Below are 17,584 nucleotides of genomic sequence, written 5' to 3'. Positions count from 1 at the left end.
CCCACCTTGTAGGCTTGGTGTAAGGATGAAACGGGCTACTACTGCACACGAAGTACCAGACTCACGGTGGGACCTAGTGACTATGTTTTCCTTCCTTATATGGAACCACAGAATGTCACAACAGAAAGGGGATCTAGGGGTCTCCAGGTAATGCCTCTTCATTTGAATCTTAAGTACACAGGATTGTACCTATCATAGTTGCTGCTTCATGATACTCCATCATTGATCCATGCACGACACTCTTTGACAATAAGTTCCATCTACGTGCATGTACCCACATTTTTCATCCTTCTGCCTCCCCCACATCCAAGCTCACTGCTGTTTTGAATCTCTTATTCATTGTTCAGTGAATCTCGTGTTCATTGTTCATTGTTTCTTTTTAAAAATATGAGCTTTATCATATTTCTATGTATTCCTAAATACTATTTGATGTTAGCTGGTTTTTAGCTTTGTGAAAAGGATATCATGCCATATGAAATTTGGGGGGGTCACTTCCCCTGCCAATATTTTATTGCTAAGATTTATCCATATCACTGTGTGTAGCTGTAGTCCATTCATTTTAATGGCTGTGTAATGTCCCATTCTGTGTCTGTACTAAACGTATTGCCATTATCCTGTAGATGGGCATCTGGATCATTTTCAGGTCTTGCTAGTTTTAAACAATGTCACCACATATATATTTGTACATGTCTCCTGGTGCACAAGTGCAGGGGTTTCTTTCAGGTGTAACCCAAGAATGGAAATGCCAGGTTATAGGGTGTGTGAGTATTTAACACCACAATTTTCCCTCCAAAATAGCCATGTCAATTTATGTGCCCACCAGCAATGTAAGAAAGACAAAACTGCTTCTTTATTTTTGCTATCTGAACAGGGACAACATGGCATCTCAGTGTGACTTTTGCTGTGGCTTTTCCTGGTTCCTAATGAGGTTGGGTGTCTCTTCGTGTGTTTATTGGACATAAGTGTTTCATTAAAGCCCCTTTTAATGGTAGGGCCGTGGAATTTCATGACAGGGCTTGGGTGCCCACAATGGACTTCCCTTGAGGAGCCAGGAAGAAGCCATCAGAATTGTAGCGCGAGTTTCCCTCTGGGCTGGGGGTCTGTCCTGCCTCTGCTCGGTTTCTTGCTCAGGGTCATGGACTTGGAGGTCAGACTGTCCACAGAGACTTCACTCCTGGCTAGGGCGTGAGAGCCGCCTCCCACTACTGCCCTTCCTGGTCCAGGCTCTCTCCTCCTCTGGGGGCTGTAGGGGACCGGAAGGGACAGCCAGTTCTGGACAGGTGTCAGAAGGCTGAGGAGGCAGGAGAAGCTGGGACAGCAGCTGCCGGCATCATGGTAGGTTCCCCTCCTAGGCCAGTCCTCCTGAATGAGACAGGAAGGGACTGAAGGTCCTGTGTCACTGAGGAGGGCTGCCTTTGCAAGGCCAGTGACCTGCAGAGGAAGCAGGGGACTGAGGCAAAGCCCTTGTTCCTCTCACACCTCTCCTTGGAGACTACCTCAAGGGTGTTGTCTTCGTGCCACTCCCTCTTCCTCTTCCTCCCTAGATGCCCCTCCCCAACCCCGACCAGTGGAACCTGCATCTTTGAGCATCTCCAGGCTGGACGTGTGAGAGACAGAGAGAAAGGTTGAAAGAAGTGGGGTGCAGTTATAATGGACCCTCTGGGATTCAACACTCCTCAAGGCAGAGGAGAAATGGGAGGGTCGCTGGCTTTCTTCTCATAGTGCCCCTGTCGACTGGAGACCCACCCCTGGGAACCAGCCTCCATCCAGGGTCCCCCCTTACCTGGAAGGGAGGCACATCCTGAAGACATAGATGGCAGAAAGTGCAGCCAGAGGAAACAACTTCCAGGCGAGGAGGAGGAGGTAGCTGGACACTGTGGCACCTGGTGACAGAAAGACATCAGGATGAGCCCCATTCCTGCTTCCATCACTCCACCCCCGGGGCAGGCTCAGTCCTACTCTGACTCAGGTACCAGGACTACACCTTGGCCTTGGGGAGGATCACTCCACCTCTTTGAGCCTCAGTTTTCTTATCTTTAAAATGAGGATTATAATTCATACTTCAGAATGTTTTTCTATGAAATGAGAGCACCCAAGCAAAGTACGTGCTCAGCAATTGTGAAACCTGAATGGTTTAACATTGGCACCCAAGCAAAGGTGCTTAGCAATTGTTAAACCTGAATGGCTTTTGGGTCTATGGCTGGCCTTACCACCCTGAATGCGCCCGATCTCGCCTGAACGGCTTTTGGATGTGCGGGAATTGGAGAAAGATGTTTCATATTAACTTAGTTACTCCCAGAAGTCTCTGGCAAACTGGGTGGGTGGTCAGGGTCCAGCCATGTGATGAGAGCAGCGTTTCCTGCCATTTGGTACTGAAGGCGTAACGCTCTGGGGAGGTTGCTATAATTGCTGTCGCATATTATAGATGAAGAATCTGAGTTTCAGAAAGGTGAAGTGACTGTCACAGGGTCACCCATGGCGAGCACAGCCAAGCCAGCATTTGAACCTGGCTGAGCCTTTAACTGCTTGGTTATTCCACTCCTACTCACCCAAACTCTCTTGCTCTTCTCCGAACTTGCTCAGCTGTCTGCTGGCCTGGACCAGAGCCCGGTCATCCTGCCACACTTGGCAGGCGGACGGCCTTTCATCCTCCCACTCTGAAGTGTTGACCAGGATATGACTGTCTTGGTTGAATGTGCCATCTGTGTTCTCGGTAGGGACAGGGACCTCAATGGTCTTGAAGCTTCTGTTCCTCTTCAGCCAGGTGATTTGTATGTCTTTGGGGTAAAAGCTTTGGACATGGCAGGTGAGGATGGCTGCCTGGAGTCCCAGGACTGGGTGTGCTGAGATACTCACTGTGGGCACAACTGAAACAATAGCCTTTCGTTTGCTATTTCCCTCCTTCGGCAAAGCATGCTCGAAGAGCACCCACACCTTTCCCGGCTGTGTGCCGGGTTCCTGGGGTACAGCAGTGGACACTCTGGTGGGGGGGACAGGGAGGAAACAAGGCAGCCACATGACCCCCACAGGGGTTCCGAGAGCCCACAGCAGGGGCAGCCGCCCTGGTCTGGGCGAAGGAGGGCAGGTTAGGGAAGAGTTTCCACAGGGAGTGACCTTTGAGTGGAAACATGAAAGATGAACAGGAGTTAACTGTATATGGCAGACGAAAAAAATGGCGACAGCACACCCCGCATACACTTCCGGAGCCTTGCCACTCCCCATCGGAGGGGGAGTCTATTTCTGCTCCCCTGGAATCTGCGTGGGACTTTGTCACTGCCTTGGTGAACAGAATGTAGCAGAGTTGACACTGAGTGACTTTCAAGGCTCGGTCACTAAAGTTGGTGTCACTGTCACCTCCTCCTAGTTATGTCTTTCTTGGGGCACAGCCTAGGAACACAGCCACCAAGCTACGGGGAAGCCCACATGGAAAGACAGTGAGCAGAGGCCCATGTTACCAAGAACCGAGGCCCCAAGCCAACAGCCAGTGCCCAGGGCCAGGCGTGTTGGTGAAGGAGGCCCCGGGGAATTCCAGCCTCTGCACCCTGCAGGGGAGGCCAGCCGTCAGGAAGCAGAGACAAGCCACCCCTGCTCAGCCCCCTCAGAATTCCTGACCCGCAGAATTTGTGAGCATAATAGTTTTGGGGATTTGGAATAAATTTGGAATATTGAAATAAGATTGGGGATAATTTGTTGCATGGCCCTGGTAACTGAAACATTAGGCAAAGGTGTTGGGGGAGGCTAAGAGGAAGAGGAAGGGGGTGCCGGGAGAGGGTGGGAGTGGGGAAGGGCACCTCGGCAGAGGGATGGGCCTGGGCAGAGGCCCTGAAGTTCCAAGGACTTTAAAAGAAGACCAAAGTGAATGAGAGAGAGATTCCGATGAGTGAAGCTGAATTCGTAGCCAATCTGAAGGGACTGGCTACACTTACTGGTGCCCTGGGGGCACTTAAAGACCTTCTAGGGAATACAGACATGGATAATTTTCATACAATTAGTTCCCAGGTCCTGAACCTTCGTCCTACTCTTTTCTTAAATTGATCTGCCTGAGAATGAGCATCTCTCTCTCCTACCTCCTATTTCTCAATTTTCCTCTCTCATTTCGCAGAACGACTTTCCTCCCATACATCCTGAATCTAGCTTAGCTATGCGTTGTCCCTAATGTAAAGACTCTGGGGCACAAAATGAAAAAGCAGTTCAAATACTCATGGCCAGAGAACCTGCTTTAATCAAACTATCACCAACTCCCTTGCTGAGCTGCATTGCAACAACATTTTAATGCCTATGTTAAAAATTAGTTATCAAAATTTGTCATACATTTAGATCATTTTGATATAATGGTGTGCAATTCAGTCCAAAAGAATTTTTTTTGACACTGAGAACATTTATGGTCATAAATTTTTTTTAAAATTTCAATTTGTATATTTTTGTTGGAGTTCTCTGTGTTCTCACAGTTTTGTGATATGTGTATGTATGATATAATCAATTAAAGACTTTCTGATATAAAATGTGCTATCTTGGGATAAAGTTCTCCATGGGAATTAGAATGGAAATACAAATTTAGGAAGTAAAAGTAATAATATTGCATTTTTGAGTATTAAAGAAGAACTTTATATATGTTTAAATGGATGATGGTGAAAATCAAGTCACTATGATGTCATTTTTTCATTGAATAGTTTCAGAGTGATGTAACATTTGTAATACTCCAGAAATTACATCCTGTCCGACTATTTAAGATCATGATGAAGAATTTAGTTGTTAACATTAAAATATACGATGGACTACAAACTACTTCACAATTATTTTAGGGATATATGCTTAAAAATGCTTGAAGATTGTTGTTGAACATCTCAGTAAGGATTTTTCCCCCCAAGAGCAGTAGTGAGCTACTGTAGGATGTTAAGCAAAGTAGGGACATGATCTGTGTTCCTTTATAAAATCCTCTTAGCTGCTGGGAGGTTGGGGGTTAGACCAGAGAGGGCAATGGTGGAAATGAAAGATCAATTAGGAGGCTGCTGCAATTGTCCAGGTGAGAAGTGGTGTTGGCTTGAACTTGGGTATTCACTTGAGTAGTGGCAGTGGAAAAAAAATGTATGAGTTTGGAAGAGATTTGAAAGGGAAATTTGGTGGTGGGTTGGGTGGCTGGGTTGATGGAGGGCCCTGTGAAGGCCAGGGCAGATGGACTTCTGGAACAATGAGGGTCATTTCCTTTGCCTTTCCTTCCATATTTCTGCAAAGTTTGATTAAACACAGCAGCCTGGGCTTTCTCTGGGGAAATGAATAATGGACTTTGTCTTCATGAAGTCAGAGCCAGAAAGGGTGTGTGTGTGGCCTGTATTGCTTTCTCCCATGATGCCAGGGTGGGTTTAAGAAGCATATGCCAAAGGTGGTGGCTGATGGCAAAGCAATAGTGGCTTAGTGGTTTGGACAATGGAATTAGGAGTCCACATGGAGAGTCCAAGTGGGAGAAGCTTCCTTGCTGTGGCCTAGAAACCCTGTGTGATCTGGTCCCCACCCCTCTTGTTCCAGCCTCTGCCTTTTCTGTCCACCCATCTTCTCACTGGCCAGCCGCACTGGCCTCTCTGCTCCCCGGACATGCCTCTCTCCCCACAACCCTCCAACCCCAGGGCCTTTGCACACTCTGTTTCCTCTGCCTGTAGCACTCTACTCCTTGCCTGGCTGGCTTCTTTTCATGCCTTGACTCAAACATCACTTCTTCAAAACGGTGCTTGCTGAGTAAACTAGATTTCTCTTGTTTTCATCTATCTCAGTCTGTTCTTTCCCCTCATAGCAAATGTTACAAGTCGCAGGCATAGAGTTGCTTTTGTCTTGGTTGACGGGGTTCCCAGGACTGTGAACTCAGCGAGGCAGAACCAGGCCGGTTCTGTTTACCATAGAATCCCCAGCACCTGTAACATGCCAGCACGCGGCAGATGCCCCCAAACACCCCCTGAATGAACGAATGAATGAATGAACTTCCTCCTTTCACAGACACGGGAAGGAAGGGAGCTCTGAAAGAGAAGGACCCAATCATGGCCTTATGCAGAAAGGGGATGGCTGTATAAAACAGGGAACCTCATACTCACCCCGCTGTGTGTGTGTGTGTGTTTTGTGTGCATGCACACGCATGCAGGGGGGCTTACCTTGGAGGAACTGGGAGATGTTCACATGCTCTCTGAGGGGGCTCGGCAGTGTACTGTGAGCCACTTGGCAGGTGACCTGGGAGTGGATGGAGGACACAGCCAGGGTCACCAGGGCAATGCTGACGACAGTGTAGGAGGAAGCATCTCCAGGCAGGAAGACGAGGGTCTGAAAGGCTGGAAGCTCCACACCATTTTCAAACCATTTCACATGTATGTTTTTGGGGAAGAAGCCAGTTGACGTGCAGGTGAGGTTCAGTAGCTGGCCTGGGCTGGCCCTGCTGGAGGGGCCAGAAACCTCCGGAGGAGAGGGCTTAGCTTCCATCAGGGCAGGGGTGGAGAGACAAGGAGAGAGAAGAGAAAAGAAGACGGTGAGTTACTCTCTGGCACAACACTCACCCTCACGGCTCACCCTGCTCCACTTCCCACCCCAATCGCTCCTCTCCAGTTCTCTCCTCTGTGTAAATTTTATCATCACTCTTCTTGTCGTAACAGCCAATCAACTGGCCTCACTGACTTCTCAACCCTTTCAACCCACACTTGGGAACCAGAGCACAGGACCTTGCTAAAACGCAGATGTGACAGTGTCATTCCCTTGTTCTCTCCTCCCTCGCCCTCCCTCTGTCCCTTCTTCCCAAGGTACACGGTTTTAAAAGTCGCATAAGGCATATCATGAAAAACAGTGGTTTCCTCTCCTTGCAAAAACTACAGACCAACCACTTTTAACTGCTTTAGCTGATTCTTTGGGCATTTCTGTCTGTGTGTTTCTAAATAACACGTTTATACTGTTATTCTCAATTTTTCAGTTTTATGTGTTATGGATATAGCTACCACTACAGAAGACGATGGTTTAGCTGTCTTATGTCTCCCTCCACCTGCCACCCACATTTCCCCTCCTCGCATCCTCCTCTTATAGACACATTGTAATGCTTTGTTCTATCAGTATTCAGCATTTATATTGTTATGGCTAAATGGGCATTGTTCGCAATTGGGCTTTGTGATATGGCATGGTTATATTTCCTTTCTTGTACAGCCTTTTGTTTTCTCAGGAGTTTTTAATGGTCTCATTATTTTCACTTGCTTTGTTTTCTGTGAATTTATTGTCATAAGTTCATCTCCAAACTTTCTGCCAGATTTCCTTACACTATGTTTGAAACTCCTAAGTACTGCATTAGACTTTAATGTAGGGTACAAAGATTTTTCAGGGAAGTATATAGGCTTGGACTAAATAAACTTTTTATTATAATAAATTTGTATAAATATAAATATAAATAGAGACATGTCTCATATAAATAGAGAGATGTCTCACGATGTATTCATCGTGAGACTTTAACAATTATCAACAAATGGCTGATCTGACTTCATTTATACTTCTCCCACCATCCACTGGGTTATGTATGTTTATATATTTAGGTGTACAACATGATGTTTTGATATATTTATATATATACACTTAATGACATCATTATAGCAATAAAGCAAATTAATATATCCATTATCTCACATAATTATTTTTTGTGCATAGTAAAAGTACCTAAAATCTACTCTCTTAGCAAATTTCCGGTATTTAATATGGTATTATTAACTATAGTCCTCATGCTCTAGACTTATTCACCCAACATAATGGAAATTTTGTACCCTTGACCTCCATCTTCCCATGTCCTCCACACTGCCACCCCCAGTAGCTATCGTTCTACTCTGTTTCTATGGATTTGAGTTTTTTGTTTTTATTTTGTTTTTTTACATTCCAAATATAAGTGAAGAGAAATTAAAAATAGAACTACCATATGACCCAGCAATTCCTTTTCTAGGTATATACCTAAAGTATATGAAATCACCATCTCATACAGATATCTGCACCCCAATGTTCATTGCAGCAGTATCCACAATAGCCAAGATATGGAAGCAACATAAATGTCTGTACATACACAAACACACGATGGGATGTTACTGGGTCTTAAAACAGGAGATCCTGCCATTTGTTGCAACATAGATGAGCCTAGTAGACATTATGCTAAATGAAATAAGCCATCCACGGATTTATTTTAAAGCGAACACCAGACATGATATTATTTCATGCGTAACTACTTCAGCATGTATATCTAACAGTTAATAATTCTTTTTTAAATGATCAAAATACCACTATTATACTTGAAATTCAATAATAATTCCTTAATATCATTTAATATTTGTCAGCATTTAAATTTTCTTTCTTGTCTCATAAATACAATGTTGCAGCTGGTTTGTTTGAATCAGGATCCAAACAAGATCCATGTATCACATTCTGTTACGTCTCTTAAACCTCTTTTAATCTAAAGGAATTCCCCTTCCTTCCTGTTTCCTTTGCCATTTATTTGTTAAATAAACCAGGTCATTGACCCTGATGAATTTCCCAAATCCTGTAGCATTTCCATAGCTTCCCAGCTAGATTGAACTCCAGTCACCCACATGGTAGTGGGCATGGCAACTCCCCCTTATTGACTGTCTGACTTCACTAGTGGGAATTACTTGCCTTCAAATCCTTGTCTCAGTGCTGGCTTCTCAGTGAACTCAAGCTCAACCTTTGTGCTTTACAGTCCCTTAAAATAATTGATCTTTGTCTAGAGAAACCATCAATATGTCGTTAGATTATTCATAGTTTCATTTTAGATTTAATAATTTAGATTTATTTTGGATTATGTTTATTAATTATTTAAAACATTCATATGTTTGCAAAGTCAAAACTTAAGTTGGGGTACATTCAGAGAAGTGTAGCTTTCGTCCCTGTCCTTTCAGCTCTGTTCCCTCCCTCCCTTAAGGTAAATTTTAAAAATTTGAAAAATTTTAGTTTACTATTGTAGTGTTCTCCTTCACTCATTGTTCTACATATTGCTTTTCCTGTCTGATAATATCCCTTGGGTCCCTGTGAGGTGGAGTACTGAGGTCTTCTTCCTCATGCCCTTTGCAAGTTCTGTAGTACCCAATTGTGTGACTGTGCCATAATCCAGCAGCTCATCTTTTGCTCTTACAAATAGTGTTGTAATGAAGAGCCGAGGCATAAGTCATCTTGCACTTATGTTAGTAGATCTTTGGAATAAATTTCTAGAAGTGGAACTGTTGGATCACAGGGTAATATGTAGTTATGTAATACATACAAATAATTTTGCTAGATATTGCCAAATTCATCTCCTTATGAGTTACATAATTTTGCATTTCTACCAGTAAAATATGATGTACCTGTCGTCCCCAGAAGAGTGTGTCATCAAACTCTCATTCTTACTTTTTCTTTGTTCAACCCCTATTTTGGTAAAACATAAAGAGATGTGAAAGGCCGTTTTTGGTGATCTTGCAAACTCTATAGATTAGCTGGGTATAAAATTTTAGGTTGAAAATAATTTTCCCAAAGAATTTTGAAACCACTATTCCTTGTCTTCTAGGGCCCAATGTTGCTCTTAGACATCTCACGCTGATCTCATTCACAATGTTTCCTGTACAACTTGTTTTTTATTTTTAATTCTTGAAAACTATACAACATTCTGTTTGTCCCCAAAGACTATCATCTTCTTTGTCTTTCCAGGGCTCAAAGGTGCTAAAATTTTAAAGTCCCCCAAACTCTGTTGATATATATTTCTATGGTTCTGTGGTTCTGCTATCCTATTCATTTTTTACAAAAGAAAAATCATAATCATTAATTCATCAATACAAATAGGCCTGAACTAACTTCTCTGCTTCCCAGGTTTTCCTTTAATGGATGATGTTTAGAGTCTTGTAGGCTTTGTCTTCAGCCATGATTGTATCAACCAGGACCAAACTCAAGAAAAATACAGGACTTATAGAAATGAAGGATAAAATTTAAGAAATATAGGGATTACGTATTCTACATAAAAAAATGTGATCCCTAAAATTTTCTGCCTCAATAAATCTATCATTCATATCATATGAAAATCTATGGGTTCATGATTCTAAGGTTGTGTTTTTAAGTTTAATTCGTTGTACGATCCTAAATACTGATGATGCATAGTAATATAATAATCATCCTGTAGCAGATACTCTTCCAAGTGTTTTATGTTGATAAATTCATTCACATTTATAATCCTCACAACAAATCTATGAGGTGGATACTATTCGTATCCCTATCTTCCCTAACACATGAGGAAGTCGAGGCACAGAGAATTTAAGATACTTGTGAAGTCACACAGCATGCAAAAGGCAGAGCTCAAAGTTGACCCATCTGGCCCTGGAGTCTACCTGTACCCGCTGTACTTTGTTGGGCCTTTGGAAGCTGTGAGATTCCAAAGGGTTCCGGGTCTGCCGACAGACGGCCCTGGGGTTATATGTCACTCTGTTCCTTCACTGTGACCTTTCATATCGGCATCTACTCTCTTCAATCTTGGCACAACAGCTAACAAAGGGAGACCCTTGGACTGAGTTCCCGGGGGCTATAATTTGTCTTAGAACAATGGGCTGGATTTTTAGGGACCTAGACTTACCATACACAAATAACTGGGTGCCTGGGCCAGACTTCAGCTCCCTGTTGTGAGGAGATGCTCTCTGGAACTTCACGCAGTAGTAGGTGCCGACATCCGCTGGGGTGATGTTGCTGATGCGGATGGAGAAGTCCGTGTTGTTCCTCTTCGTGCCGTCTCCAAGAGGTGTTACCCGGGAGGACAGGGGGTCTTTTTGTCTGTAGACTAATTCTCGGCCTGGCCCAGTCCCCCTGAACCACTCGGTGGGCCCCACGGGGACCAGGCTGGTCACGGTGCAGCGCAGAGTGGCCGACTCCCCGGCCGCGACCGACACCGACTTGTCAGGTTGGAGCACCTGCAGCTCCTCCTCTCCTGCCGCCCCTGCAGGGACACACAAGTCAGCCCCAAGTCCTGCCCTGGCCCAGCTGGGGCTGAGGTTGGCATCCAGTTGCCTGGGCCAGATTGCAGCTGAAGTCCCATTAATTCTTTCTTTCCATGTCATGTATTAGCCCCTAGGATGGGCAAATTGCTGGACTGGGTGCCAATAGGGACATAGATATAAGACAGGTGCCCCTTGCAAAGGCCTCACATAGGGAAGTCATGAGAGAAGAAACACATCTAGAAGAGATGTTCAAAACCCCCAGTAAATCAGTGAAATGCATATTTAAACCAGAAGGAAAATGCTAAAGTCTGTGACAGAGTAGCTGGAAAAGTTAAAACAAAATGTACTCAGGTTTCAGCACATGCAATGTGAGGGCACATTTTTAGGGTGTAGTAATAGAGGTAGGTTGGCCCCGAGGCAGGCAGGGAAGTCAATGAGACAGAAGAGGGAGCCTAGAATTGGACCCAAGAAAATATGCACATTCCCTATATCATCAAGGTGGCATTTTATGTCTGGGGCAGCCAGCTATCTGGAAGAAAGCAAATAAAACTCTTAAAAAGTGGCTGTTTCCAGGGAGCCAAAGGTATGGGGACTTTTGTTGTTTACTTGCACATTTCTTCCCTGTTTGGATTATTTTGACAAGAAGTCTGTAATATAATAAAAATAAAATGAAATAAAACACTTTTTCTTCTGTAATCTAAGAGTAGACAATTTCTAGAAAATTAGCTCTGCAAAAAGGAAAAAGCTTATCAATTTTCAGTGTTGCCAAGGGTGTGGCAAAGCAGGCACCCACATACTGCTGATGGGAGTATAAATTGACACAACCTTGCTAGATGGCAATATGGCACTATAGTGATGACCCTATGTGTACAATCCATAAGCCCACGTTTTTAGCAGGTGGAAGGGAAAGTCTTTAACCAAATATGTTTTGGTCACCAATGTCCCAAATCTCCTTGTCCATTGCTGCTATTCCTATGTTGTATGTGTTAGGGTAATGTATTACTAACATTGAGACACTCCTATTTTATTAGAACAGTGCATTTCAAAAGTGTTTGAAATGCACTCACACCCTTTAACTCAGTAATCCTCTTCTAGGGACTTATTCAAAAGAAATGATCAGACAAGGATGAACACATTTGGTAAAGGAATGGTAATCATGGTATTCACACTATGGAAACGGTTGATGTGAGACCCACATCCAAGAACAGGGAGTTAGTTAGATAAATGATGGTATAACCACAAAATAAGCTATGTAGCTATTAAAATGATAATGTAGGAGTATATATTGGGGACGTGGTGATGATGACGTAGGCACATATGTAGCTACGTGGAAGAAGGCCCCCAATTAAGACTAAATAAATCTCCATATTTAGTTTAATTCTATTTTTATTAAAATTTCTATATATATGGAAGCATCGTGGTGATCAAAGCAGGGGTGAGTGGAATTCCTTTGACTTGGGTTGCACTGCCTCCTTGATTGCTTACTTGATTGCCATGGTTTGAATATTTGTCCCCTCCAAAATGCATGTTAAAATTGAATCCCCAATGTGGCAGTATTGAGAGTTAGGGTCTTTACGAGATGATTGAGTTATGAAGGCTCTGCTGTCATAAATGGATTAATCCATCCATGAATTAATGGACTAAAGCAGAGGCTCCCAACCTTTTTGGCACCAGGGACCAGTTTCCTGGAAGACAATTTTCCTGGGGTGGAGGATGGGGGGAGTGGGCTGGGGTTAGGGCAAGATCTGACAGGAGGCAGAGCTCAGGCAGCCATGGGCGTGTTGGGGAGCTGCTATAAATGCAGATGAAGCCTCACTTGCTCACTCACTGCAGCTCAACTCTTGCTGTGTGGCCAACTTCCTAACAGGCCATGGACCAGTACCAGTCCACGGCTTGGGGGTTGGGGACTGCAAGATTAAAAGATTTATGGGTTGTCACAGGAGAAGAACTTGGTGGGTTTATAAGAAGAGGAAGAGAGACCTGAGCTAGCACGTGAGCATGCTCCACCCCTGGCCCCAGGATGATGCCGTGTGCTATCTCGACACTCTGCAAAGAGTCCCCACCAGCAACAAGGCTCTCAGCAGATGCAGTCCCTCAGCCTTGGACATCTTAGTCCTCATAACTGGAAGAAATAAATTCCTTTTCTTTGTAGGTTACCCAGTTTCAGGTATTCTGTTATAAGCATCAGAAAATGGGCTAAGACACTGATAGTTATTACTTAACATCTCTGAACCTCTGTTTCCTTATCTACACAGTATATATGGTAAGGAAAGTAAGAGTTCTCTTGCAGTTTTGCTGTGAGACAAAAACCTTAGAATCTTTGAGAAACATTCAGAACCGTGCCTGGTGCAGAGAAGGACTTCTGCACAATGAGCTTTCCCCTGTTGACCTGGAGTCCAGTAGGCTGAGCTCCAGCCCTGACAGGCCTGGGGCTTCAGGGAGGACCACTCCCTGCCTGTGCTTTCGGTTTCCACTTCTGCCAAGCGTGATAGATCATTCCTGTTTCCTATGACTGCTACGAGCTTTAATGAAGACCCAGACTTCCAAGGACACACAGTGGGTGCCGTAATGGTCGATTCAGCAGGACCATTTTTATGTGCTCATATTTACACATACTAAACCCTAAAAGGATGTAATAGCCAGAGCTGACATAGATGCTTCCGTGTGCCACACATGATGCTAAACACTTAACCATGTTAACATACTTGCTTGATTTTCACCACAACCTTATTAGAAAGGTCCTATTATCTCCATTTCACAGATAAGAGAATTGGAAAACAGAGAAGTGTAGTGATTTGTCAGTCTACAAATGATGAGATTTGGATTTGAAGCTTGGCAGGTTGGTTTTAAAAAATACTTGTGCTTTGTAGCCAATTTACCAAGCAGCCTCTCAATTGAGATGTTACTACCATTAGGAGGAGGAGGGGTGCCTCTCCCGACTGCCCAGGTCATCTTTGGAGAGAATGGAGTGGACAGGCAGGAGAAGCATCCACATCAACAACGTAATCCTAGGATGCTAGGATTCTGGGAGACTTAATCTAAAAAGCACTGTTTACCAATTATTTTTCCCTACTGGTTCTACATTGTGTGTAATGTTATCTATCATCTATCTATCTATCTGCCTGCCTATCCATCCATCTCTGCATCTCTCTATCTCCATCGTAATGAAGACAGCCCTGACTCCCTGCTGGGTGCTGTGACCTAAGCAGGACTGAAGAGTCAGACGCTGCACCTCCTGTCCACTCCTTCCCTCAGGGAGGCACCAGGTCCTGCAGGCCAAGCCTGAGGGGGTCGAGGAGCCTCCACAGGATGTCAGGGGTGTGGGCAGAGTAGAGAAATGGGAACCCCTGTCTCGGAGAAACGCCTGGGTGGGATAGGAAAGGATCCCTCCCCGGGATAAGAATTCTGGGGGGATTTATTTATGAGATTCTTGTTATAAAAAAAATAATTAGGGAAATGTCTTAAAGAGGAAGAGGAAGCCAAAAAAAAAAAAAAAAAAAAACAAAGAGGCCCTGGCAGAGAGATCCAACTGTCCCACTGGCAATGGGGCAATGGTACCGCTGCCAAACTCGGAGAGCATCCCTGCACTGTGGTACCCAGGGCGGAGGTGCTCACCTGTGAGTCCCAGCAGCAGGGGCAGCAGCAGGGACGGCGGAGGCAGGCGGGGCTGAGAGGCAGGGGTGGGCATCGTGCTGGGCCCTGGAGCCCGCTCTCTCCAGATGTCTGTCCTAGGGAGGCCCCAGACTCTGCTCTGTTGAGTGTTGGGTCCCACAATATTTAATATAAGAGGAAGTGAGCATGATTGGAGGAGAGGGTGGTGGGATTATGGCAGTTCCTGTTTCTAAATTGTGAAATAGGAACCAGACATGGGCTAAGAAGTTACTGATATAAAGGTCCCGAGATGCTTGAAGAGGCCCCGGCAGGCTCCCTTAGTGCCCAGGCTCTACCCTCCGGGCCCCTCACCCCACGTCAGGGTGCTGGTGGCCCCATCCGGGAACCTGGGGACATGGTATGCCATTGAGGAAGGTGTATTCAGCCTTCTGTGATTGTCCAAAACCTGGGCTCAGATCAGCCTGCAGCTGGAGTCAGGATGAGGGCGCCTGGGCCCGGGGCCTCACCAGGGTAGGGCCTTGTTCTAGCTACTCCAGAGGTGTCAGTGGTAAAAATGAGCCTGAAGCCATGTCTGATGGGCCCCTGGCTGTGCCCAGTGTGCTTGCAGGGCAAGTGGCTTTGGGTGAGCAAGGAGCAAGATCTTGGGAGGCAGAGGAGGGTTGTTTCTGTTTTAGAGGAAGGAAGAGGTCTATGGGGGCTGAGGCCTTCGGGTGAGTGACACCTGCAGAAACAGCTGGGAGAAGGAGGGGTGCCTCTTCTGTCCCTAGTCTGGGGCCATCTCTGGGGAGAAGGCAGTTGAGAGGCTGAAGAAATGTCCACACCAGGAACGTGCCTCCTGTTTCCCTTCTGAGCAGCGACCACTCACACATAAGATCAGATCCAGAGCCTCTCAGCCATGTGCTCTTTACTTCTATGGACCCAGTGCCAGGCACTATCTTCTGTGACTCAGTTTCCCCATAGATCCCAACCCCTGCCTCCTTCCCAGTGTTTGACTGTATGTATGTTAAGAAGGGGCAGAAAAGAGAGGCAGTCAGAGACAAGATTTGATTGCTCTGTGGCATGGCAAGTATTCCTCTTCCCTTGATACCTTATTCTAGCTTGTTAAGAATTTTTTCTGGGAGAGATTTCTTGCCAAGGAACTGGCCAGAGTGTTCCCTTTAGCATTCATTGTTCTAACCCTAATTGCTCTTTTCTTTTTTTTCTTTTTTTGAGACAGAGTCTCACTTTTGTTGCCCTGGCTAGAGTGAGTGCCATGGCGTCAGCCTAGCTCACAGCAACCTCAAACTCCTGGGCTCAAGCGATCCTCCTGCCTCAGCCTCCTGAGTAGCTGGGACTACAGGCATGCACCACCATGCCCGGCTAATTTTTTGTATATATATTTTTAGTTGGTCAATTAATTTCTTTCTATTTTTAGTAGAGACGGGGTCTCGCTCAGGATGGTTTCAAACTCCCAACCTCGAGCAATCCGCCCGCCTCGGCCTCGCAGAGTGCTAGGATTACAGGCGTGAGCCACCGTGCCCGGCCTCTAATTGCTCTTTTCAATGGTGAAAGATTGGATTTTCCAGAGCTGACTGCAACAAGACCCCTCTTCCCTTGTGCCCTTTGACACTCCTCCCATGGAGAGTGGGTATGCGTTCCATCCCTCTGAATCTGGGCGGGCTTGTGACTACAGCAGAAGTGACATGTTGTGACTTCTGAGGACAGACCATAACACATCTCTGCATTTCTTCTACCTTGCTCTTTAGGGATGCTCATTTTTAGAATCTGGCAGCCATGCCCTGAGGAAGCCCAACTAGCACGCACAGAGAGATCACATGGCAAGGACACATGTAAGAGTTCCAGCTAAGATGCCAGCTGATCTCCAGCATCAATCATCAGACATATAAAAGAAGAAACTTCCAGATGATCCCAGTCCTCAGCAGTTGAATCATCCCCAGCTGAATTTTCCAACCGAGGCCCCAGATGACTCATGGCAGAGACAAGCCGTTCTTGTGCCCTGTCTGCACTCCTGTCCCACAGTATCAGTGATCATAATAAAATGGTTGTTTTTCTTTCATCCATAAGTTTTGGGGTGTTTTGCTATGTGGCCATAGTAACTAGACAACACCCTTGACAACCTTGTTCCCACCCCTACTCATTAGATTCTACCTCCTTCACTGGACTTGCTGTTCCTTGCTGGCAGGGACCACTGAACATGGAGATTAAGAGACAGGCCTTGGGACCAGAAGGACCCAGGTCAGAATCCTGCGCCCAGGTGGTCTCTGCATGGTGGCAGGCAAGTCTTCCACATGCCTATATCCTACTGTCTTCTCAGCACCCGCAGAGCATACTCATCAGTCACCCCCCATCCGCTCTTCTTCCTGTGTCCTCACCTCAGCGTATGACACCCCCAACCGCCCAGTTAGTTAAGTCAGAAAACCTTTGTGTCATTTTGATAACTCCTCTCATTACCCCATATCCTTTCATCTAAACATCTCTTAGTCAGTTTGGGAGGTTATAACAGAATACATAGACTGGGTGGCTCATAAACAGCCGAAATTTATTTCTGACAGATCTGGAGGCTGGGAAGTTCAAGATCCAGGAAGCAGCAGATTTGGTGTCTGGCGAAGGCCTGCTTCCTGGGTCACAGATGGCTTCTAGCTGTGTCCAAACATGGTGGAAGGGGTGAGGCAGCTCTCCGGGCCCTCTTTTATAAGGGCACTAATCCCACTCATGAAGGCAGAGCCCTCAAGACCTAACGCCTCCCAAAGGCCCCACTTCCTAACACCATCACACTGGGCGTTAGGATTTAACATATGAATTTGGGGAGACACAAGCATTCAGTCCATAGTGATCTTAAATCCTCCCGCATCTCTCTCTCCCCGCTACCATCTCTGGCTTGGACAGCCTGTCGGTGTGCCGCACTCACTCTTACCCTGTTTCAGTGTCTTCCTCACACTGTGGCCAGGGTGGAGCCTTTAGAAGAGGAATCTATTCCTGCCACTCTCTTTTAGTGGCTTCCCACTGCTCAT

At 45.5% G+C, this 17,584-nt stretch overlaps 1 protein-coding gene across 1 annotated transcript; it reads right to left on the bottom strand.

The window, feature by feature from the left end:
• Nucleotides 1–828: 828 nt before the first annotated feature.
• On the bottom strand, nt 829–14,715 carry LOC105865785 (signal-regulatory protein beta-1-like). Its single transcript, XM_012754630.3, has 6 exons — nt 14,577–14,715; nt 10,604–10,960; nt 6,138–6,452; nt 2,550–2,867; nt 1,784–1,883; nt 829–1,431 (listed from the first exon to the last, which is right to left on the bottom strand). Exons 1-6 carry the CDS (start codon nt 14,647–14,649, stop codon nt 1,284–1,286), a joined length of 1,311 nt encoding a protein of 436 aa, XP_012610084.2. The 5' UTR covers nt 14,650–14,715; the 3' UTR covers nt 829–1,283.
• Nucleotides 14,716–17,584: the final 2,869 nt, after the last annotated feature.

This window comes from Microcebus murinus, chromosome 16 (genome assembly GCF_040939455.1).
Source record: "Microcebus murinus isolate Inina chromosome 16, M.murinus_Inina_mat1.0, whole genome shotgun sequence".
In the NCBI taxonomy this organism is placed as follows: domain Eukaryota; kingdom Metazoa; phylum Chordata; class Mammalia; order Primates; family Cheirogaleidae; genus Microcebus; species Microcebus murinus.
Note: the sequence above shows the minus strand (reverse complement) of the source record. Positions and strands in the feature narration are given on the sequence as shown.

Excerpts from the sequence above, each read along its gene's own strand:
- LOC105865785 (XM_012754630.3), bottom strand. The coding sequence starts at position 14,649 with ATGCCCACCCCTGCCTCTCAGCCCCGCCTGCCTCCGCCGTCCCTGCTG. Across the intron at positions 2,868-6,137 it reads CATCTCCCAGTTCCTCCAAG|TTGTGCCCACAGTGAGTATC; the intron begins GTAAGCCCCCCT and ends CTATTGTTTCAG. Across the intron at positions 1,884-2,549 it reads AGAAGAGCAAGAGAGTTTGG|GTGCCACAGTGTCCAGCTAC; the intron begins GTGAGTAGGAGT and ends TTCTGTCACCAG.